General features: G+C 34.8%; 1 protein-coding gene across 3 annotated transcripts; it reads right to left on the bottom strand.

Moving 5' to 3' along the window:
* Positions 1 to 11,832: 11,832 nt before the first annotated feature.
* On the bottom strand, positions 11,833 to 20,221 carry LOC147532867 (putative receptor-like protein kinase At4g39110). 3 transcript variants are annotated; one of them, XR_015227634.1, is made up of 3 exons: positions 18,129 to 20,221; positions 16,975 to 18,023; positions 11,833 to 11,902 (listed from the first exon to the last, which is right to left on the bottom strand). XR_015227634.1 is itself a non-coding variant. In XM_086647876.1 (3 exons), the coding sequence occupies exons 1-3, from the start codon at positions 19,762 to 19,764 to the stop codon at positions 11,988 to 11,990; spliced, it is 2,589 nt and encodes an 862-aa protein (XP_086504002.1). In that variant the 5' UTR covers positions 19,765 to 20,179; the 3' UTR covers positions 11,833 to 11,987. The 3 variants fall into 3 exon arrangements, 2 of the variants coding, with proteins under 2 accessions (XP_086504002.1, XP_086504003.1); XM_086647876.1 differs by having other exon boundaries at positions 11,833 to 12,007; positions 17,091 to 18,023; positions 18,129 to 20,179; XM_086647877.1 differs by lacking the exon at positions 11,833 to 11,902 and having other exon boundaries at positions 16,897 to 18,023; positions 18,129 to 20,183.
* Positions 20,222 to 22,084: the final 1,863 nt, after the last annotated feature.

The following is a 22,084-nucleotide window of genomic DNA, read 5'->3' on the forward strand; positions in this document are numbered from 1 at the left end:
ATCTAATGTGAATTTCTTTGATGGAAAAGAAAACCAAAGTTTTTCTTACATGAATTCAGTCTTTTGTGTTTGATATGCCTTGGAAATTTTTGAAGGAAACTTCTAAAGGCACACCAAGATATACTGTTTGGGGGTGAACATCGGTTGGATAACCGACTTTTTGGGTCAATCTAAAGCCAAACATAAGGGTTCAGTTATTTCAAATCTCAATCCCAACCAACCCCTTCATGGTTTCGTTCGGTTACCGATCCTAACTATGCATGAACGGTTTGATTCGGTTGGATAACAGAACCACCTGTGACATTTTACCGTAAAATAAAATTTTGCATTTTCGACTTAAAAACCTGCTACAATTATACTTTAGACATGCTGAAAATTAGCATTGAGTCATGAACGATTAAGTTTACGTGTGCTTAATTAATCCGTCATAGGTTCTCAACATTCAAGGAAGATAAAAAAGACGATAAAGATAAATTTTCTAATTGTTATTTTTGATTTTATGAATTTTTTTAATATGAGAATATTTTGATGTTTCGATAGAATTTAACTATTGAATCTCAGCCATCCATTATTCTCATCGTACATATTTATATATAACATATAAAAGTAATAATAAATGGGTTGGTTCGGTCTTGTCGGTTATCCATCAACCAAATCTATAAATCGATCCAAACCACTCGTTTTTTACCTTTTTTGACATCCAAACCAATCTGAACCACCATTGGGTATGTCCCCAAATCGGCCAAATTCGTTTGGATCAGATTCGGTTCGGATACTAAATGTACACCCCTAATATTGTTGTCGCCCTCTCTATAATGGCACCCGTTGCTAAAGGTACCCGATGGAATTGCCTATTCGCGTCGGGTGCTTGTTAGCTATCAGTACGGACTGGGTGCCTACTGAAGAGGCATCCAGTTTGCCCAGCCATATACTTCTCCTTTTTGTTCGTCTCTTTTTCTTTTCTTTCGTCGTATCATTATCATCATGTTTCCATGGAAACAATTTTGTTTCCAAACCCATCATCATCGGCATACAATGAGAAGTTAGAGAAATAAAGAACTTTATTTTAGAGAGAGAAAAATAGTAAAACCATTACGGGAAGAACTTTAATTCAAACCCAACCTTGATCTATGATGAGGAGGTAGAGATAGAAAGAACATTGACTCCAAACTTTTGATCCAAACCCACCACCATTAGAAATACTCTCTGGAATCCTTCTCTCTGACTGGTCTTCGACTCAGACCAGTTCGAGAGGTTTCATAATGGTCAGTCTGAGACCTTTCCTAAGATTTCAGACTGGTCAGCCTGAGCCCTTAAGCAAAGTTTCGAATTGACTAGTCTGAAAACCAATGCAAAGGTTCGGATTGGGCCAGTCTAAAACCTATCGGACTGATCGGGGCCCAGAGCCTAGCTTTGGGTTTCGGACACGTCGATTTGTGCACGTGTGCCAATTGATGTTTGGGGTCAAACGAGATTGTCGTCCTTAGTCAATCTCTTCCCTCGAGTGCTAACATCAATTTTTCAGGTGCTTTTACCTCTGCCATCCTAGAATTAGGTTACAAGAAACAACTGTTGATTTCAAGACATGAGGAAGAAGTAAATGTTGGTTTGATGAAGTTCAAATGTTGATTTTAAGAAGTGGTTGAGGAAAAGATTTAGCCTTTCAAATTCGGATTTAAGTTTTGGGGTTTTGATTTTCGATTAATCTTCAGTAGATGTGGAGTTTGATGAATAGGTTAACAGAGAAATAAATAAGATGATAGAGATAGAGAGCGTTGTTGTTCGGTGAGAGAGATGAAAGAAATAAGATGAGAAATAGAGAGAGTTGTTGTTTGTGTGACAGAGAGAGACAACGAGAAAGAAGATGAACGAGAGATCTAGAGAGTTTGTTGTTCTTGTGTGAGAGAGAAAGAAAGAAAGAAAAAAAGAAAGAAAGAAAGGGAGAGGAAAGGGAGAGTTTTTTGCTGGAAGACAAAGTGGGAAAATCATTGTACCACGGTATTTTCATAGGTATCAAACGGGCCCAAAGTATGTATTTTTTTACTATTTTGGTTGTATCCCTTTTTCTTTATTATTTGTTGAAAGAAGTTGTCCATCCCTCAACTTCCACAATTACTCTACCCTAAAAATATACTTCCCTATATATAAAGCAAACATCAAACAAAACTTTACACACGGATTCTGTTATTATACATCTCAACAACTTCTCATTTAATGAAATAGTCAAAAAAAAAAAAAAGATACCCTAGTATGAGCTTAACACCTTAGAGTTCTACCCAATAATCCCAGTATACCACTGAAAAGGAAAGGTCATATATCCAATCAAAATTCCACATCAACGTGTAAGAAAGTTTATAATTATTGAAAGATAGTGTTCAGGGTAACAACTAGTCAACTACTATTGATTGTCCCATCTATGATTTACAACAAATAACTTTTTGATTAATTAAAAGAAGAATATCAATTTTCTATTGTAAAAAAAGATTAACAAATAAATTATGGGAGATGTTAGAGTTACTTAGAGGATGACATAATGATGTGTAATTCACTAAAAGATAAAAAAGAATTCAAAGTTTGACTATGGTGGAGACCGCTTTTGTTTCCAAATGAGGAAACATGTCATCTTCTAAGTATCAAACTCTAAGTCACTCTATCATTTCTCATAAATTAATTTATTTGGACCGACATTTTTGAAAATAAAAAGATTGTCACCCTCTTTCATTTAATTTACATGAAAGGTAAACTTAGTTTACAAAATCTCAAAGTAGGTCCACCCCATTTATGGGAGACATATAAAAACAAGGTCATTGTTTTGAGAAAAGCAAAAAAAAATTCTGGGGAAGACGGTAGAAAACAAATAAAACCCAAATCAAACGGACCTTATAAGTCGTCGGTCGGATGTTGTCGGCGACGGCCGACGACTTCATCATCTTGTCTATCCCCTTTCTCTATTCTCTTTTCTCTATTCTCTCTCCTGCCTCTCTCTCTTTTCTGCCTCTCTCTAAATTCCGGCGAAGGGAATGGTCCCTTCGCTGGAACCTTCGTCTGGAAACCAGACGAAGGTCGTCTGGTTCTGGACTCCAGATCCAGACGAGTTTCGTCTTGATCTGAAGTCCGATCCAGACGAGCTTCGCTTGAATCTGAACTTCAGATCCAGGCGAAGTTGTGTCTGGTTCTACCAGATCTGGTAGAATCAGACAACCTCGTCTGGTTTTCAGACGAGGTTCCGGCGAAGGGGCATCCCCTTTGCTAGAGCATAAAAAGTTGAGAGAGAGGGAGGGATATATATATATATATATAGAGTGAGAGAGAGAGAGAGAGAGAGAGGCAAAAGAGAGAGAGAGATGGAGAGAGTCGACCGAAATAGTTGGAGGTCGACGGAACTAATGGTGTATATCGTCGGGATTCGATGGTGGTCGCCGGAGTACTAGAAGATAAAGAATAAAAAAAAGGGTGATGTTTGGAGGAAACAAGAAAAATTTGTTTCCACCCAAAACTTATTGCCCCGGAAACCTTTCTTATTTTCCCGAAACACCGGACATAAAACAAATACTGCCAACTTTTAGAAATATATATATGGGAAATTTAATAATTTTAGCAAATGAAGAAGAAATATATCCTATTAATTTTTGTCGATGGAAAAACTATAAATCATAATATTAATTTCTTTTATCAAAATCAACTATTGCATACATGAAGAGAGAAAAGTGAATTTTCTTTCTAAGTTAATTATTTATTTGACAACGAGAAGTGGATACCTAATTTTATCATGTATTGCCAACTACGTTTTTTTTTTTGAAATCAAACTTCATTTAAAGGCCAAAAGGCTAATCAGAATTACATCATGAAGTTTAAAAAGACAAAGACACAACCAAAATCGGGTAAACAAGACAAGTTATGCCCACTTGGGGTGCCTCTAAAGCTGCCTAATCTGACTGGTGGGCTGGTTCCGGTGCAGTCGTCGCTAACCATCTAAGGGTAGTTTTATAACCGATGCTTCTCTCACCTTCTTCTCTTCTCGCCGTCAACCGTCGGCGTGCAGATCTCCGGTATGCGCCTCTGAATTCGGTACATCGGTAGAGAGAGTTGGAAGTTGAAGAAGAAACTTCCAATAGTGGTTTATGATCCAAGCACTCGACCTGAATAAAACGAAAAACGAAAGGGTCCTAAAGACCAACAAAAAAGGCCCTAAAGACCAACAAAGAAACCTAACCTTTATTGTACTAAGTAAAAAAGAAAACTAGTAATTCTCTCTTCTCCCTTGCTCCACATCACTAACTGGATCGATCTTAGGTTCCGATCTAACGTCTATGATGTCTAACTTCACTTCGCTGAGGCGACTGGATCAGATTCCCCCAAATTCACTTCTTTCTCCACTTTCTCTTCCACGATTAACTCGAATTCACTGGAGAAATTCTTTGTCTGGATCAAACAGGAACGGCTAAGATTATCAATTTAATATGGTTCCAATATCAGAAACACAAATACACCATGGTTGTGTTACATTAGGAAGTTATCATGTGGGTCTTCTTTCAAGTTAGTTTTTTTTACTGTTTCTCCTTGTTCTTCATGGAACCCACATCACTTAATAACCGAAAGACGAAACCGATACTAGAACAAAGACCAAACAAGTACTGGAAATTTGAAGAACCATCCAATAGTTGGATAAAAGTAAATTTACCATTAGATCATTTCTCCTGTATCAATGGAAACTGTACTAAAGTAGCAACAATTGTGGATCATAAGAAGAAGAAACAAGAATTTGCAAGAACAGATGGATGATTATCATCATCCATTGATCGTGAACAAGGAAAGAAATTGAAAATCAAGTCCAACAAGAAACAATTAGTTTCGGAGGAGCTACGTAAAAAAAGAGAATTTCTATCACTAGTATCTTACGGGAGAGAGAAGGATACCTATTAAAACTACTAACAGAAAAGAAAAAACGTTCCGGCGAAGGGCGGACCCTTTGCCGGAGAGCCACAGATCTAGAATAGAGAGAACCAGGCGACTTTTAGAGAGAGATAGAGAGAGCGATTTCACAACTACACTTATTTATCAAGTTAATTTTCACTCTCCAGTTCATGCATTCGAGATATGGATTTTACAGTGACATTTTAAAAAAAAAAAAAGTTGGTCATATATTCTTTCCATTATCATTATAAATGTAAAATTAACTCATGTTTTTGTTTAACCTTTTCCGAGACCGGTTTGTGAAAATCACCATTAGCTTGTAAAACAACTAGGGTATGGCTCGTGCTCGTAGGGCACGAAATTTTTTTTATTTATGTTATACAGATATTGAAGTAATAAAAATATATTAAAAATAATAAAATAATAATCGAGATTATATTGAGTTGTTTGAAGGGATAAAAGAGAAAAGAGAGAAAAATAGTTAGAGAGTTTATAGGGAGTGGGTAGTTATTTAAACTTTTACACCTTTATCTTTTTAAAAAATTAAAATGAAGGGTCGTGATCTAAAAAAGAAAATTGGACGACCGAGATTTATAAACCAAAGTTATGACATGGCACCAAAACCTATATCATTTGTTATATAGATGATCGAAATCATTTAGTGGTATGATTTCTTTAATAAAAAAAAATTTTCGCTTGGGCGATTCTTTTAGACTTCATATCAACTTATATTATGATGAGGTGTCGTTTGGCAACACAAAAATAAGTAACTTTTTTACTTATTTAAGTAAAAATGTTTAACGCAAAAGTGTATGACTTTACTTAAGTTAAAATTTGACTTTCTTTTAGAGTTCAAAAGTTTTGCTTTTGACTTCAAAGTAAAATTACTTATTTTGATGTAAACACAAAAGTGTATGACTTTACTTAAGTACATTTTTGTTTTTTGTTTTTTTTTTGTTGAAAGGACATTTTTGTTAAATATACTTTTGAAATTTTTTACTTCTTTAAAGCAAAAGAACTTATACTACAAGCAAAAGTACTTATACTTTTGGTTGCCAAACAACACCTAAACCAAAATAGATTTCGGTTGCCAAACTGTTGTTTGTTTATGTAGATGTGATCATGTGAAGGAATTAACCATCTATTTTTCACTCGTTGTCGAACTCCGTGAATCTAGAATATCTTCTACGTTAGTGCATTTTGTTATTCCATCCAAATGCTTCAAAATTTTGTAAATTCTTTTTTATGGACTCAAGAGTCGTTACATCATTATATGTTAATGTTATAGATACATATGAACATATTAAATCATGAATTGAATAAACTCAATAACTACCGTCTCAAAGACATTTTGGACCTTAAGAATCGTATATAAAGATTCTTAAGGTCGTCATATGGGGCATGAAAGCCCATTTGTTCTTACCTCTATATTTTTAAACCATTAATCAACTACTACTACTTCCTTTGCAATATTGTGGGTTATGTGAAAAGAAACGGAATTGAGGAAACTTCAACAAAATATTTTTTTGTCATTTTTGTATTGTCACCGTGCATCGAAACAGGCCCGTGGATGGGGCTGTGCGGGTCGTGCGCCCGCACAGGCCCCCCCACCACAAAGGGCCCAATCGTTTGGGAGTGTTAATTCTAGTCTAATTATATCATTAATGGTAAGCGCGTGAGACCAGAATATCAAAAGTGTAATAGCTCGTTGGCGAGCTGCTTGGAGTTATAGCAACAAGTCATGGGTTCACGCTCTACAAATTCAATCTCTTTCCCACAAATAGCTCTTTAAAAATATTTTTTCTCTCTCTCTCTCTGTAATCTAATCTATCTCTCTAAACTTTGATTTTGGATCACGTAAAAAGACTAAGTTTGAACTATGATTTCAGATTAAAACCTATACCAATCAAGGAAGCTTTATTTGAATATTAGGCGCATAATAGGGCATCACAATATATTGGTTTAGATTCGTCAAAGATTTTACATAATTTATACGGGAAAATTATATAAAAAAAAAAATTGTGTTTCTAATTTGGTATGTAAAAAGTTAATTTACTTTGTTTGTATGAAAGGCCCTCGTTAAAGTTTCGCACCGGGCCCCTAATTTGGTAACCACGGCCCTGCCTCGAAACCATGATCTAGAAGGTGGAAGACTAAACCTCCTACTACTCCAACCAAAGATTGTTGGTCTTTTAAACAAACTTTTGTGGAGGATTGAAGATCCAGTCTTTAATTTATTCATGGGTTCTCCCTACCAGAGTATTTCATAATGTATTTTTTTCATTATACTGTCTTTTCAGGAGTCTTTAATAGATATCATGAATTAATCCACCTTGTAGTTTTAGTGATCTCTCAACACCATGGCACGGTATTTTTTTTTTAATGTGATGTATCAATATCTCGAACTCAGGGTGAAAACCAACTTCATAGCTACTCTAGCCACGGCAGAGTGGCAAAGGGTTTAAAACCAAGAAATTCTTTCCCAAACCAACCGAACACACCAGTTGAGCTCTCGCATTATGGACATTTTATTCTAGCTAAGGTTAGTTTGAGGAGGGTTAGATCTTCCACACCCCAACACCACACAACATTTTATCAACTCAAGGGGTCATAGCCCTTTCCTCGTTCTAGGTCCACCTCTACCTATATATGAACATATAAGATTTATTGGTGTGATTTGAATGGGAGTCTCACGTTTTTTCTGGTAAGATACTTTCCACATTTTAATATATTTTTCTTAGAGCATCTCCAATGCAACACTCAACAAAAACTCAATTAATCCAATGTGTCAAGTATGAGTTGAGTTTCTCTCTCCTAAGTTGCACTATTGAGATGCTCAATTCAAAATTCATCTCCAATGCAACACTTAAAAAAACTCAACATTTACTTTAGATTTGCTTTTGGTTCTTATTTTAATATATAACATGTTGATGTTGACCAATTGAGATACAACAATAAATGTTGAGATACTCAAAAGAAAACTCAACAATTGAGTTTTCTTTTGAGTATCTCAATATTTATTGTTTATTTATTGTTGCCACATCATATTAAGATTCTAGTTGAGTGTTGCATTGGAGAGTGTTTTTTGTCAAAAACTCAAATAGTCCTATGTGTCAAATTGAGTTTTGTAAATTGAGTGTTGCATTGGAGATGCTCTTAGAGCATCTCCAATGCAACACTCAACAAAAACTCAATTAATCCAATGTGTCAAGTATGAGTTGAGTTTCTCATTCTTAGAGCATCTCCAATGCAACACTCAAATAGAAAAACTTAGAGTGCCACCTAGGATTTTTTGAGTTTTCTGTAAAAAACTCTCTCCAATGCAACACTCAATTTAGATCTCAAAATGATGTGGCATCATTTAATATTGAGATATCTCAAGAAGAAACTCAATATTTGAGATTTCTTTTGAGGATCTCAATTGGTCACTCAACATTAAAAGCAAATCTAACCATCTAGGAAATGACACCTAAGTTATTTTTAGGTTTTTAGAGTGTTGCATTGGAGATGTCTTTTGAATTGAGGATCTCAACATTGACATCTAGGAAAGAGGAACTCAATTGAGCCTTGACACGTAGGACTATTTGAGTTTTTTTTGAGTTTTGCATTGGAGATGCTCTTAGGTTGCACTATTGGGATACTCAATTCGAAATTCATCTCCAATGCAACAATAAAAAAAACTCAACATTTACTTTAGATTTACTTTTGGTTCTTATTTTAATATATAAAATGATGATGTGGACCAATTGAGATACAACAATAAATGTTGAGATACTCAAAAGAAAACTCAATTGTTGAGTTTTCTTTTGAGTATCTCAACTTTTATTGTTGCCACATCATATTAAGACTCTAGTTGAGTGTTGCATTGGAGAGTGTTTTTTGTCAAAAGCTCAAGTAGTCCTATGTGTCAAATTGAGTTTTGTAAGTTGAGTGTTGCATTGGAGATGCTCTTAGTAGGGAAGGAATAATATAGAATAGAAGATCGAGATAGGTAAAACAAATAATGAGCAGAAAGCAGAGAGGTAGTCCCAAGAAGATTATGTTGTTTTTAAATCACTTTGATCGGTAGAGTATAAAATTGATCCAACTATGTTTGTTTAATTAGTGGGGTATTTAGCGATACCCCCTCATCCCTAATGTCCAATTAGGGATGCCCCCTTTTTTAATTGGATATTAGGGATGCCCCCTTTTTTACACTTAAAAGTACTTAATTACCCTTATCTTCATTTGTTTTCTTCAATTTCTTATATATTTTTGGTGTTATGCTTACCAACAAGTTTTTGTTTCTCATATTTATTTTTCTCTTATCCATCTTTTTCTAATTTCCCAACAACATTTATCGAAAATTTAAAATTGATAAATCACAACAATTCGAAATAAAAATCGTAAATTGTAATAAAAAAAATTTTAACTTATTAATTTTTTAATGTATACGAGTTATAATTAATAAAAAGAACGATAGATATCAAGAAGTCTTCTTCAAATTAGTTACATATATCAATTTTAACGTTAAATGAGAAAACAAATGTGAAGTTAAATTTTTTTCTTTAAATTTACAATTTTTATTTCGAATTGGTTTAATTTATTAATTTTAATTTTTCGATAAATGTTGTTCGTAAATTATAAAAAGATGGATAAAAGAAAAAAAAAACTATGAGAAACGAAAATAAGTTGGTAAGGATAACATCAAAGAGGTATAAGAAATTGAAGAAAAAAAAATAATAAAGATAAGGGTAATTTTGTACTTTTAAGTGCAAAAAAGGGGGCATCCCTAATATCTAATTAAAAAAGGGGCATCCCTAATTAGACATTAGGGATGAGGGGGTATCGCTAAATACCCCTTAATTAGTCAATAATGGCACAATCACTGCTTTAGTGCTTTGTCATTGCTTGGTTAAATGGTCCTCATCATTTCTCAGAGCTGGCAAAAGTAGACTCACCTGGCACTGCTGGCAGCTGAGGTTGGATCCAACTAAGCTGCCACATTATTACATGTATGCTGACCTTGCAAAGCTAGACTTACCTGGCAATCCTTGTTGTTTGCTAAGGAGTAACAGTTTACCTTGTTTATACTCCCCCACCACCAACAAAACAATAATACTTCTTGCAACAAAAACAACAAAAAAAAATAGTAGTAATTCAATTACAATTTAGTAGATCATGAGGGGAAAAGTGGAAAGAACACTCTTATAGTCTAGCTTGAACAACTTCACAGTTTATGATTCACCACTTAATTATTGAAGATGATTAAACACTAGGGATGTAATCGGTGTCCCATTTGGCGCGTCACGGTGTTAGAACATATTGGCAGAAGGTCTAAAATATGAACTCTAATAATACAATAAGTCCACTATTAACACAAAATAGGTCAAAAGTCTAAAAAAGAAATACAAATTTGAAATTTACTAAACAAATCATTTTTTATATACCATTTTTAAAGATTCACCAAAAAAATCATTTTTACATGACATCTTTACCTTATTGCATTAAGCAAAACGTAAATAACCCTATACACTTACTGTTGAAATTCACGCATTTTGGTTTGTTTTACGTACAAAAAAATCCTACTCCTAAACATATCTACAAATTCACTAAACAATCAACACATTAGTGATACATTTGTATATTTGTACGAGGCAAAAATAAATATTAAAAAGATGGACTTTTAACTTATTTTATATTAAGTTTGTACCTTAAGACCAATTTTTTTTTTTTTGACTTTTTGCGGACAGACCCTTTATGTTATTACGTCTCCCTGGTAAAAGCGCTCTACAATTTTTATAAAATGGTTGAAAACACCTTCTAACACTTAGACTTATTGTTTGACTCAAAATCGGTAAACTCGAGCCGATTTTGTTCAACTCCACCGATTTCAAAGGGGTTCGACCACTTCTTCATTTTCAGTTCTCTGTAATCCGAAACCTAAATAAAAAAAAATTCTTTCTAACTTCGATTCTGTGTGTAACAAATTTTTGAAGACTCTAAAATTGAGATAATCTCTGAAACCTCTCTTTCCCTCTCTAGACTTATCACCAGATAGATCCAAATTGGGCAATCTCCTAGGTTTTTATTTGCTTTTTTTGTTGAAATCAAGTGAGGATTCTTCAAAGGGGTGAAAGAGAATGTTCTTCTATGGTTTTTATTTAGGTTTATGGTTGAAATCAATTACTCTCAAGTATGGTGAACTTTAGTTATTTGGTTCATTTTGAGAAAGTGGTAATAGGACGATCAATCAGGACTAAATGGCAGGCTCAGACTGATTTTGATGATAAAAAAGGTGGCTGATTTGGAGAAGTAAGAAAATATCCGGGGTGAAAAGACTTTCTAACAAATAAGTCAACTTTAGTTGACTCATTTTTTTTTATTGTTAAGAGAGAAAACTTCTTCTCTCTTCTTCTCTCTCTCCTTCTCTTCCCTCTCTCTTTCTCTTACCATCTAGCCGTTTTCCTGCGAAAAATCGTTAAAATTTTGCACCCCTGAAAATTCGTTAAAATTCACATCTTCCCTTTAAAATTTTCTACTCCAGATAATTTTCTTATTTCTCCAAATCACCCACCTAAAAAAATCTTTTGGTTCAATTTGATATTGGTACGCAAACTCAGTTGAACCCGACCCCTGATACTGAAGACAGTAGCAATCGGTCGAGCCCACTGATTTGGGGGGTGCCTATAAACGATGTAGTCAAACCGAATTTACCACAGTCAAAGGCGTGGAGGAGATGCCTGTAATACAAAAGGAGGCGCCTTTAAAACTTCCCTAAACATAATTTCTGTATTTTTTTTAATTTGTAAACCTGATTCAAAGTCTGTCTCAGACTGAAAAATAAAATATAGAAACAATGAAACTTGAAGCAATGTAACCCCGTCTCTTCTAATATATTATTATATTAGTTTGTTCCTAATAAAATGGAACAATTAATTAATCAAACTAATTAATATCCATATTAATCAATAAACAACACAAACCAACATAAAAAATGCAACAACAACTGTTAATGAATATAACCCCACCAACCACAAAAAATTTGTACATATTACTTTCAAACAGATACTCGATTAAACAATATATAATCATCATCGATGATCATCGACCACTAAGCTCAACCATCGCAGCAAACATTGCAGTTCCTGAAAGCTCATCAACAACTTGAACTTGTGCTGGATTTTGGTTATTTCCTCCGGCTATAGAAACGGGCCGTGTAACCTCGACCGGCCCACCACGGGAAACAATTTTCATAGAAGAAGGTGTTGGTGTAACAATAGCTTTATTTTCTTCCTCTGCCTTTCCTTGTGAAGATGCTTCATGTAATTGAAGTGCATATTCTAAGTTCCATAATACATCTCCCATTTTTGGCCTGTCAACTCCATATTCAGCTAAACATTTCTCGGCAGCTTCGGCAAATGTCTTCATGGATGAGAAAGCAGATGATGGTGGTGTGACAGAGAGAAAGAAGATGATCGTGAGATCCAGAGAGTTGTTCTTGTACGAGAGAGAAAGAGAGATGAAAGCGAAAGTCTTTTTTACCGGAAGGCCTTACCCCCGTATTTTTACAGGTATGTCAAACGGACCCAAAGAAACATGTTATTTTACTATTTTGGTTGTCAAACCCTCAGGCCTCGGCTTCCATAATTTACTCTACCCTAAAAATATACTCCCTATATATAAGAAAAAATAGGTTAGAGGTCAAAAAAAAAAACCATAATAGTGCTAACAGTCCACCCATCCTCCAAAATGTGTTAAAAGGTCAAAAATAAATTATAAACTCAATATCTAATCCAAATGAAGATCCCAATGCATCAAATCTCATCTCTAGGCAAAAAATATTTTTCTTCTTTCAACTTTACCCTTCTATATATACAAAGTCATTTATGTATTCAGCATTTTTAATAGTTCATAACTTAATTTTTCAAATGCTAAGAACATAAAGTGACCAACTAGTATGGATTACACACTAAAATAGCATTCTACAAACTACCAGATACAATATACAAACATTTAGAAATGGATTACACATTTGAAATGTATTGTACAAACTACCAGATGCAGTATACAAAATACCAGATGTAATATACAACATACTAGATGCATTATACAAACTACCAGATGTATCAAATCTTTTGACTGAGGGTATTTTAGACATTTTGAACAATGGACAAAAAACTTATAGATATTTATGGGTGGACCTTAGATCGCGTTTTCCCTAACATTTGGACTTCCAACCCATGGCCCCAAAGAGAACATCAAACAAAGCTTTACACAGATTCTATTATTATACATCTCAACAACTTCTAATTTAATGAAGTAGTTAAAGAAACCCTGGTTATGAGCTTAACCACCTTAGAGTTCCACCCAATATTTCCAGTATTGCACTGAAAAGCAAAGGTCATATATCCGAGCAAAATTCTACGTCAACTTGTAAGAAAGTTCATAATTATTGGAAGATAGTGTTCATGATAACAACTGCTTTTGATTATCCCCATCTGTGATTTACAACTAATAACTTTTTGATTAATTAAAAGAAGAATATCAAGTTTATATTGTAGAAAAAAAATTTATTTAGACCGACATTTTTGAAAATAAAAAGAATGTCACCACTTTTTATTTAATTTACATGAAAGTTAAGTTTAGTTTACAAAATCTCAAAATATGTCGGCCCCATTTATGGGAGACATATAAAACAAATACGGCCAACTTTTAGAACCATTTATATAGAAAATTTATATTTTTATCAAGTGAGGAAGAAATATATCCTCTAGATTTTTGTTGATAGAAACTGTGACGCCCCAAGCCCAGCAGTTACCGATATTGTCCTCCCTTTACGCCACCACCCTCGCACGGATAGTAGGAGGTTTTGTTCTTGGCGAGAGCACCACAAACTCCCCCAAAAGGCCTCGACACTTACCAAGCTTGAGCATACACCTATAGCCCAGGCTCCGGACACTCTCGTGATAGATGTGGGACTATCACAATCCCCCACCCTCAGCGAAGAGCCGTCCTCGGCTCTGATACCACTTGTGACGCCCCAAGCCCAGCAGTTACCGATATTGTCCTCCCTTTACGCCACCACCCTCGCACGGATGGTAGGAGGTTTTGTTCTTGGCGAGAGCACCACAAACTCCCCCAAAAGGCCTCGACACTTACCACGCTTGAGCATACACCTATAGCCCAGGCTCCGGACACTCTCGTGAGCGATGTGGGACTATCACAATATTGTGATAGTCCCACATCGCTCACGAGAGTGTCCGGAGCCTGGGCTATAGGTGTATGCTCAAGCTTGGTAAGTGTCGAGGCCTCTTGGGAGGGTCGTGGTGCCTTCGCCAAGACAAAACCTCACACCACGCTGAGTGGTGGCTAAGTGAGGACAAAATCGTTGTGGGGGGTCCACGGTGTCGCTGCGTACTCTGATGGTCGGGCGAATCGTGTGTCGTCGCCCATGTCGAGGCCTCTTGGGAGGGTCGTGGTGCCTTCGCCAAGACAAAACCTCACACCACGCTGGGTGGTGGCGTAAAGGGAGGACAATATCGGTAACTGCTGGGCTTGGGGCGTCACAGAAACCCTATAAATCGTAGCATTAATTTCTGTTACCAAAATCAACTATTCCATACAACAAAGAGAAAAGTGAATTTTCGTTCTAAGTTAATTATTTATTTGACAACGAGAAGAGGATATCTAATTTGGTCACGTATTGCTAACCACCCTTAGTTATCATGTTAATTTTCACTCTATAGTTCATACATTCGAGACTGGTATCTTACATTTATACATTTCAAAGAAAAGAAAGTTGTCATGTATTCTCTCCATTATAAATGTAAATTCAACTCATGTTTTTGTTTAACCTTCTAGGAGATTACCCGTTTGTGATTTATGATGAAAATCACCCTTAACTTGTGAAACATTGATAAAATCATTTGGTGGGTCTGCATCTACCTATATATAAAGTTTTTTTTCTTTTTTTTTTTGATGAAAGGACCTATATATAAAGTTGATATAAGATTTATTTGTGTGGTTTGGTTCCAGTTGAGTGGTTTGACGTTTCTTCTACTAAGATACTTTCAACATTTCTTATTAGGGGAAGAATAATATAGAATAGAAGATAGAGATAGGTAAAACAAATAATGAGCACAGAGGAGAGAGAGGTAGTCTCAAGAAGATTATGTTGTTTTTAAATTTGAAGTCACTCTGATCGGTAGAATATAGGATCGATCCAACTCTGTTTGTTTAATTAGTCAATGATGGCACAGTCACTGCTTTAGTGCTTTGTCATTGCTTGGTTAAATGGTCCTCATCATTTCTCAGAGCTGGTAAAAGGTAGACTTACCTCGCAATCCTTGTTGTTTGCCAAGGAGTAACAGTTTACCTTGTTTATACTCCTCCACCCGCACCACCAACATTATTAGGGTGTAAATAATGTTGTTGGGCTTTAAGTCATATTTTGTTGGGCTATAGGCCCGGTCTTGTTAGTGTTTGAGTGGGCGGTTATCGAGCTTATCACATCTATGATGTATCAAGTGCCAAATGTAACGACATACGTAGATCGTAGTCGACTTCCAAAAAAAAAAAAAAACAAAGCAATAATACTTCTTGCAACAAAAAAAATAGTACACTCTTATAGTCTTGTTGAACAACTTGACGGTTTTTAATCCACCACTTAATTATTCAAGATGATTAAACACTGGGGATGTTTGTAATTGGTATCCCATTTGTCGCGTCGTTTTGTGTTATTGCGTCTCCCTCGTAAAGCACTCTCCAATTTTTATAAAATGGTTAAAAATACCCTATCTTAAAATACACTGAGACTTTTTTGTTTGATTCAAAATCGGTGAAACTCAAGTTGATTTTGTTCGAGTCCACCGATCTCGAAGGGGTTCGACCACTTCTTCATTTTCTTCTTCTTCAGTTCTCTGTAACCTGGAACCTGAAATCAAATAAAAATTCTCTCTTAGTTTGATTCTTTGTGTAACAAATTTTTGAAGATTCCAGAATTGAGATAATCTTTGAAAACCTTTTTTTCCCTCTCCGGACTTATTAACAGATAGATCCATATTGGGTAATCTCTTAGGTTTTTGTTTGTTTTTTTTTTTTTTGTTGAAATCAAGTGAGGATTCTTCAGTGGGTTGAAAGAGGATGTTCTTCTATGATTTTTGTGAGAATAGTCTCACATGGGAGAAGGGGTATCTAGCAACTAAGAATATAAGGTCTAGGTCCTCTCACTCATTGCCAATTAATTTTGAGTTGGACGACCACAAACTTAACATGGTATCAGAGCTAGGCCCACACGTGACAGGCTTAAAAGCCACACGTGCTCCACGTCACCAAAAAAAACAACATGTTAGGCTCAAAGAACCCACACGTGAGGGGGCGTGTGAGAATAGTCTCACATGGGAGAAGGGGTATCTAGCAACCAAGAATATAAGGTCTAGGTCCTCTCCACTCATTGTCAATTGGTTTTGAGTCGGATAACCACAAACTTAAACGTTTTTATTTAGGTTTTTGGTTGAACTCAACTACTTTCAAATACGGTGAACTTTAGTTATTTGGTTCATTTTGAGAAAGTGTTTATAGGACGATCAATCAGGACTAAATGGCAGGTTCAGACTGTTTTTTGATAATAAAAAAAATCTTTAGGTTCAATTTTATTGGTACACAAAATCAGTTGAACCCGACCCTTAATACTGAAGATAGTTTTTTTTTCTTTGAGAGAGTAATCGAGTCCACTGATTTGGTGGGTGCCTATAAACGATGTAGTCAAAGCGAATTTACCACAGTCAAAGGGGTGGAGGAGACGATTATAATACAAAAGGAGGCGCCTTTAAAACTCCCCTAAACATTATTTCTGTATTTTTTTAATTTGTAAACCTGATTCAAAGTCTGTCTCAGACTGAAAAATAAAATATAGAAACAATGAAACTTGAAGCAATGTAACCTCGTCTCTTCTAATATTGGTATTATATTAGTTTGTTCCTAATAAAATGGAACAATTAATTAATCAAACTAATTAATATCCATATTAATCAATAAACAACACAAACCAACATAAAAAAATGCAACAACAACAACAACAATATAACTTTTAATGAATATCACCCCACCAACCACAACAAATTTATACATATTACCTTCAAACAAATACTCCATTAAACAATAAACAATCATCATCATCAATGATCATCGACCACTAAGCTCAGACATCTCAGCAAACATTACAGTTCCTGAATGCTCAGTAACAGCTTGAACTTGTGCTGGATTTCGGTTATTTTCTCCGGCTACAGAAACAGGCCGAGGATCCTCGGCCGGCCCACCACCGGAAACAATTTCCATAGAAGAAGGTGTTGGTGTAACAATAGCTTTATTTTCTTCCTCTGCCTTTCCTTGTGAAGATGCTTCATGTAATTGAAGTGCATATTCTAAGTTCCATAATACATCTCCCATTGTTGGCCTATCGACTCCATATTCAGCTAAACACTTCTCGGCAGCTTCGGCAAATTTCTTCATGGATTCGGGATTAATGGAACTCGCGATATGAGGATCGACGATCTTTTCGAGTAAACCCTTTCTTTTCCATTGCATTGCCCATTCTGCTAAGTTAACTTGTTCTCTTGGAAGTTGAGGATTAAGTGCAGGTCTTGCACATAAAACTTCAAATAAAACAACACCAAATGAATAAACATCAGATTTATCTGTAAGTTGTTGTCTTCTAAAGTATTCAGGATCTAAATACCCAAAACTTCCTTTAACTGCTGTACTAACATGACCTTGTCCCATAGTTGGTGCATTTTTCGATAACCCAAAATCTGCCATTTTCGCTACAAGATTTTCGTCTAATAAGATGTTTGTTGTTTTTACGTCTCGATGAATGATTCCTTGTGCTGCTCCTGTGTGTAAATAATGTAGTCCTCTAGCTGCTCCAATACATATTTCTAGTCTTTGTTTCCATGAAAGTGGAGTTGTGAAGTCTTTTCCATATAGATGATCTCTTAATGGACCATTCGACATAAACTCGTAAACTAAGATCATTTCTGAATTCTCATCACAATAACCAATTAAAGACACCAAATGCCGATGACGAAGTTTCGATAACATTTGAATTTCTGTCTGAAATTCTGTAATACCTGTAAGATTTAATCACAAATATTAAGTTTGAAATTCATGTGCAATTAGACTATTGATATTGGTAATATAGATAAAATAAAAACACGGTGATTTCGATTATATACCTTGTTCGGATTGTGGGTTTCCTCGTTTACAAGCGACTTTAGTACCATCGTCAAGATCACCGATATAAACATTACCGAATCCACCAACACCAATAACTTGACTTTCATCGAAATTCTTTGTAGCTTCCTGCAACTCTGCAAATGAAAAGTATCTACCCAAACCCATAGTCGACGAATAAAAATTAGGGTATCCACTTTTACTAGAATGTTTACTAGTCATAAAAGTTGAGTTTCCAGCATGAAGTGGTAATAACCATGACGAAAAACTCTTACTTCTTTGCCAATCTTGAGGTCTTCTATACCATTTAAACACCATTGCCCCAAGACCAACAAATGCACCAAACATTAATCCAAAACCAACAGCAGCAACTGTTGTATGACTTGATTTTCCACCAGCTTTTGAACCATCAACACCAAATTCACCATCTAAACTACCCACTGAATTACTCATCTTCAATACTTCTAACCCATTTAAAATTGCATTAATTGAACCAGTATCTTGTTTAAATGGACCAATTTGAATTTGAAGATTATCTGATAAAACTGAAGCATTTACTACATAATCTTTATAATAAGGAACAGCTAAATCAGATGTTAATGTTGATAAATCTAATCCAGATATTGCCATATACCCATTTATATAAACATTAAAGTAAAGATCATTCAGAGATTTACTTACTATATCACAGAAATGTAATCTTATCAGATACCCAAATGCTGGATCAATTTCTAATCCCCAAGTTACATTGAAATTTGGGTGATTTGTTCTTGAATCAGCCATTTGAATTGCTGAAGCATAAACTGAAGGTGGTGCTATTATTGGAGAAAGACCTTCTGGGTATTGGATAATACCTGGTGAAACAGATACAGTTTTAGCTAAAGCCCTAGCTTTCAAAAATGGCTCATCTGGTTCCCAAAAACGACCTAATGTGTCATTTGTTGGTGTGATTAAAGGACCACCCATGTTTAGACGATAAAGGGTTTGATATGATTTTGTTGAAAGACCATTAAAATCACCAATTGGGATTAATGAAGAACCCAAATCTGAAATCAATGAATCTGGTGCTGAAACAACTTCAATTCCATTAATGAAAGCAAATGAGTTCTTTAATGGTGAGAAATTTATGTTTAAATGTTCATTTGTGACATTAACAATGTATTCCTTCATTACCCACATTGTTGAATTATCAATTTGAAAACTATGAAGAAGAACTAATTCATCAGTTGTGACTGAAAATGAAGATTTTGTTAGATCAAATTCTGTGTTGTTCATTGGAAAAAAATGAAGACGAATCCAATGCCAACCAGGTCTTGTCATTGTAAAACTATATGTTGTTTTCTCGGAAAAAATCCTAGCCGTTAAATAAATTGGTGATGGAACATCTGCTGATGGTACCGATATCTTTTTATCGTCTTTCGAAGAAAGGTAAGCGGTGGATTGTGGGTCTGATTTAAAAACTCGACCATCGGGAAGTACTGGAACGGTTGGTGAACCACAATCTATAAGGAAATTATCCGCAGGGATAAAAGGCGGAGAAGAAACTGAATTCACCGGATTGATTATGGTTGTGGTGGTGATGACGAAGATACAGAGAAGAACCGAAAGAAACTCCATTAATTTGTGACGATCATTCATAATTTTGGGGTCCTCTCAGTCTCTTTTCTGATCTCCAGGTTTTCTTCCCAAACTTCTAAAAAAGAAAAAAACAAGAAAAAGTAAGAAGGATTTTGAACCTCCAACTTGTCATGTTTTATTGGTTCCTAAAATAAATTTTGTTTATTGGTGTCTCCTTAAATTCCTAAATTGTGGGTTCTCTTTTATTATGACGAAAATGGCTTCAAGATCATAGAGAGATTACTAAATTAAAGAGGTTTTGGAAGGATAAATTGGTAATTTTGTTATAGTGGGGTGTTGGGGAAAAGGTGTATTTTTGTAATTACATGAGAAGTTTGGGGGGCAGTTGTGAAATTGGATTGGGGAGAAGGGAGATTGGAAATGATACAGGCGGAGAGTGGAGAGAGGTTTGAGGGTTCTTCCCCAACTAGAAAACAGTTGGGAATTTGTGACTTTAGAGGTATTTGTTTTTCTTCCCTACTTTCAAAATTAGCTTGAGATTGACAAGTCAATTTTGTGTTTGAAAAGGTCAACAACCAATGTCCAACTTGTGGGTGTTTATAAAAAAATGTAAGGAGAATTTTCTATTCTTATTGTCCACTATAGCTTTTAGACAATACAGACGAAAAATACATCTACAAAAGTCATCTATTCAGTGTAATTTTGTGTTACCATAAATCATAAGAAATAATTTTGTTGATCGTGATTAATGAAGAAATCCTAACTACCACTTTATGAAGATCTACCAGAAACCTAAATCATTTGAAATGTCATTTTTCGGAAGGTGTTTATCTTTTCTCATTGTGTAAATATGACTTGATTGAATATTGTCTTAACCAATCCGATTCAACGATGCACACGAGTCAGACATCACAAGCTCAACATAAACAAACATTTGATCTTGATTAATGAAGAAATCCTAACTACTACATTCTGAAGATCTACTAGAAAACTAAATCATTTGAAATGTCATTTTCAGAGGTTTTTGTCTTTTCTCGTTGTGTAAATATGACTTTGATTAATTTGGATTGTCTTGACCAATGCGATTAAACTAAGCAGACGAGTCAGACATCACAAATTCGAAATAAACAAACATTCTAAAACTTAAGCCAAGAGACATTCAGATCTGACTACCAAACAAGAAACAAAACTATATCGAATGTTTAATTCTTTGATATTTATTTCCAGCCCCTCCATTTCTCCCTCGGGAAATGCTTTACTTATAAGGGGTAGCCAGCTTTTCTTGGGGATTCATTAACTTCTGGCTTTTGTTCAATAATTTTTTATCTTAAAAAAAATGTGAAAGATAAAGCTCCACCTCTATATGATCAGATAGAGCTTTATATGCTTTTCACTCTTTTGTTAATACTTTTGATTTTTGAAAGTGATTGAATTATGTAGTTTGGCACTCTTTTTTTTTTTTGTTGAAGAAGTTTGGCACTCTTATACACTTAAAATAGAAGGCTTATCTTGGTTAAATCCTTTTGAAATGGAGAGTAAGACAAGTTCTTTTTTAAAGAGTAAGACAAGTTTTAAGTTACAATATATTTGCTTCAACAATTATGAGCATTCTTGCTATTGGATTTTCTAGACGAATTTTCATCCACTGAATTTGTTTAAAAACAAAAAGAATTGTGGCCTGGGAGTGATTTAAGTTCCTATTGTCTGTATGTATATATAGATATATACACTCAAAGTAGATTTGAAAACATACGACGATCAATGCTAGTTAGCTAACAAAAATTTTAAATAGTTCGAAGTTTGAAGCGACAAAGATGCAGTTTCTGATTTAATTTGAAGATTTCAATTTCATAAAACATACTTTTTAGATTTCAAAAGTGAAGTGCTTGCAAAATAGCTTCCAATTAAGAAAAAAGTATATAGTTTTTCTAAATCGGATATTCTAAAGACTCATTTATTTGTGAACAAAACTAAAATTGATGTTGTATGCCTAAAATTTTCAAACGCATTCTAGAGATAAAATTAATAGGAAATTTGAACCTATAAGTTGTGGGGTTGTGATCAGATGGGCCAATTCCATGAGGGTGGGATCTTGTTTTATGAAAAAGATGATTGGAACCATAAAAAGAGAACAAAAAGAATGAAAAAGAAAAAACAAATTTCTCCAAAAAAGAAAAAGAAAAAGAACAATAGGGCAGTCTAAGGAATGGAAAAGGAGCAGAAGAGAAAAAGACAAAGACAAAAAAGTAATTAAAAGATTAATAAATTAAAATACGGAAAAGTGAAATATGAGCTATTTTTTTCCTAACTGCAAAAAAAAAAAAAAAAAAACCATTTACATTTTATGCAGGTTTGTTGTTACCTCATTGAATATTGACCC

This window comes from Eschscholzia californica, unplaced genomic scaffold (assembly GCF_041429995.1).
Source record: "Eschscholzia californica isolate CP2 unplaced genomic scaffold, dmEscCali1.0.p SCAF_6, whole genome shotgun sequence".
Classification (NCBI taxonomy): domain Eukaryota; kingdom Viridiplantae; phylum Streptophyta; class Magnoliopsida; order Ranunculales; family Papaveraceae; genus Eschscholzia; species Eschscholzia californica.

What these genes read in the sequence shown, in the direction of transcription:
- LOC147532867 (XM_086647876.1), bottom strand. Translation starts at nt 19,764, where the DNA reads ATGAATGATCGTCACAAATTAATGGAGTTTCTTTCGGTTCTTCTCTGT. An exon ending in AAACCCACAATCCGAACAAG is followed by an intron (nt 18,024 to 18,128) that starts GTATATAATCGA and finishes TAAATCTTACAG; the next exon opens with GTATTACAGAATTTCAGACA. An exon ending in TGCTGAGATGTCTGAGCTTA is followed by an intron (nt 12,008 to 17,090) that starts GTGGTCGATGAT and finishes GGTTGAGCTTAG; the next exon opens with TGGTCGATGATCATCGATGA.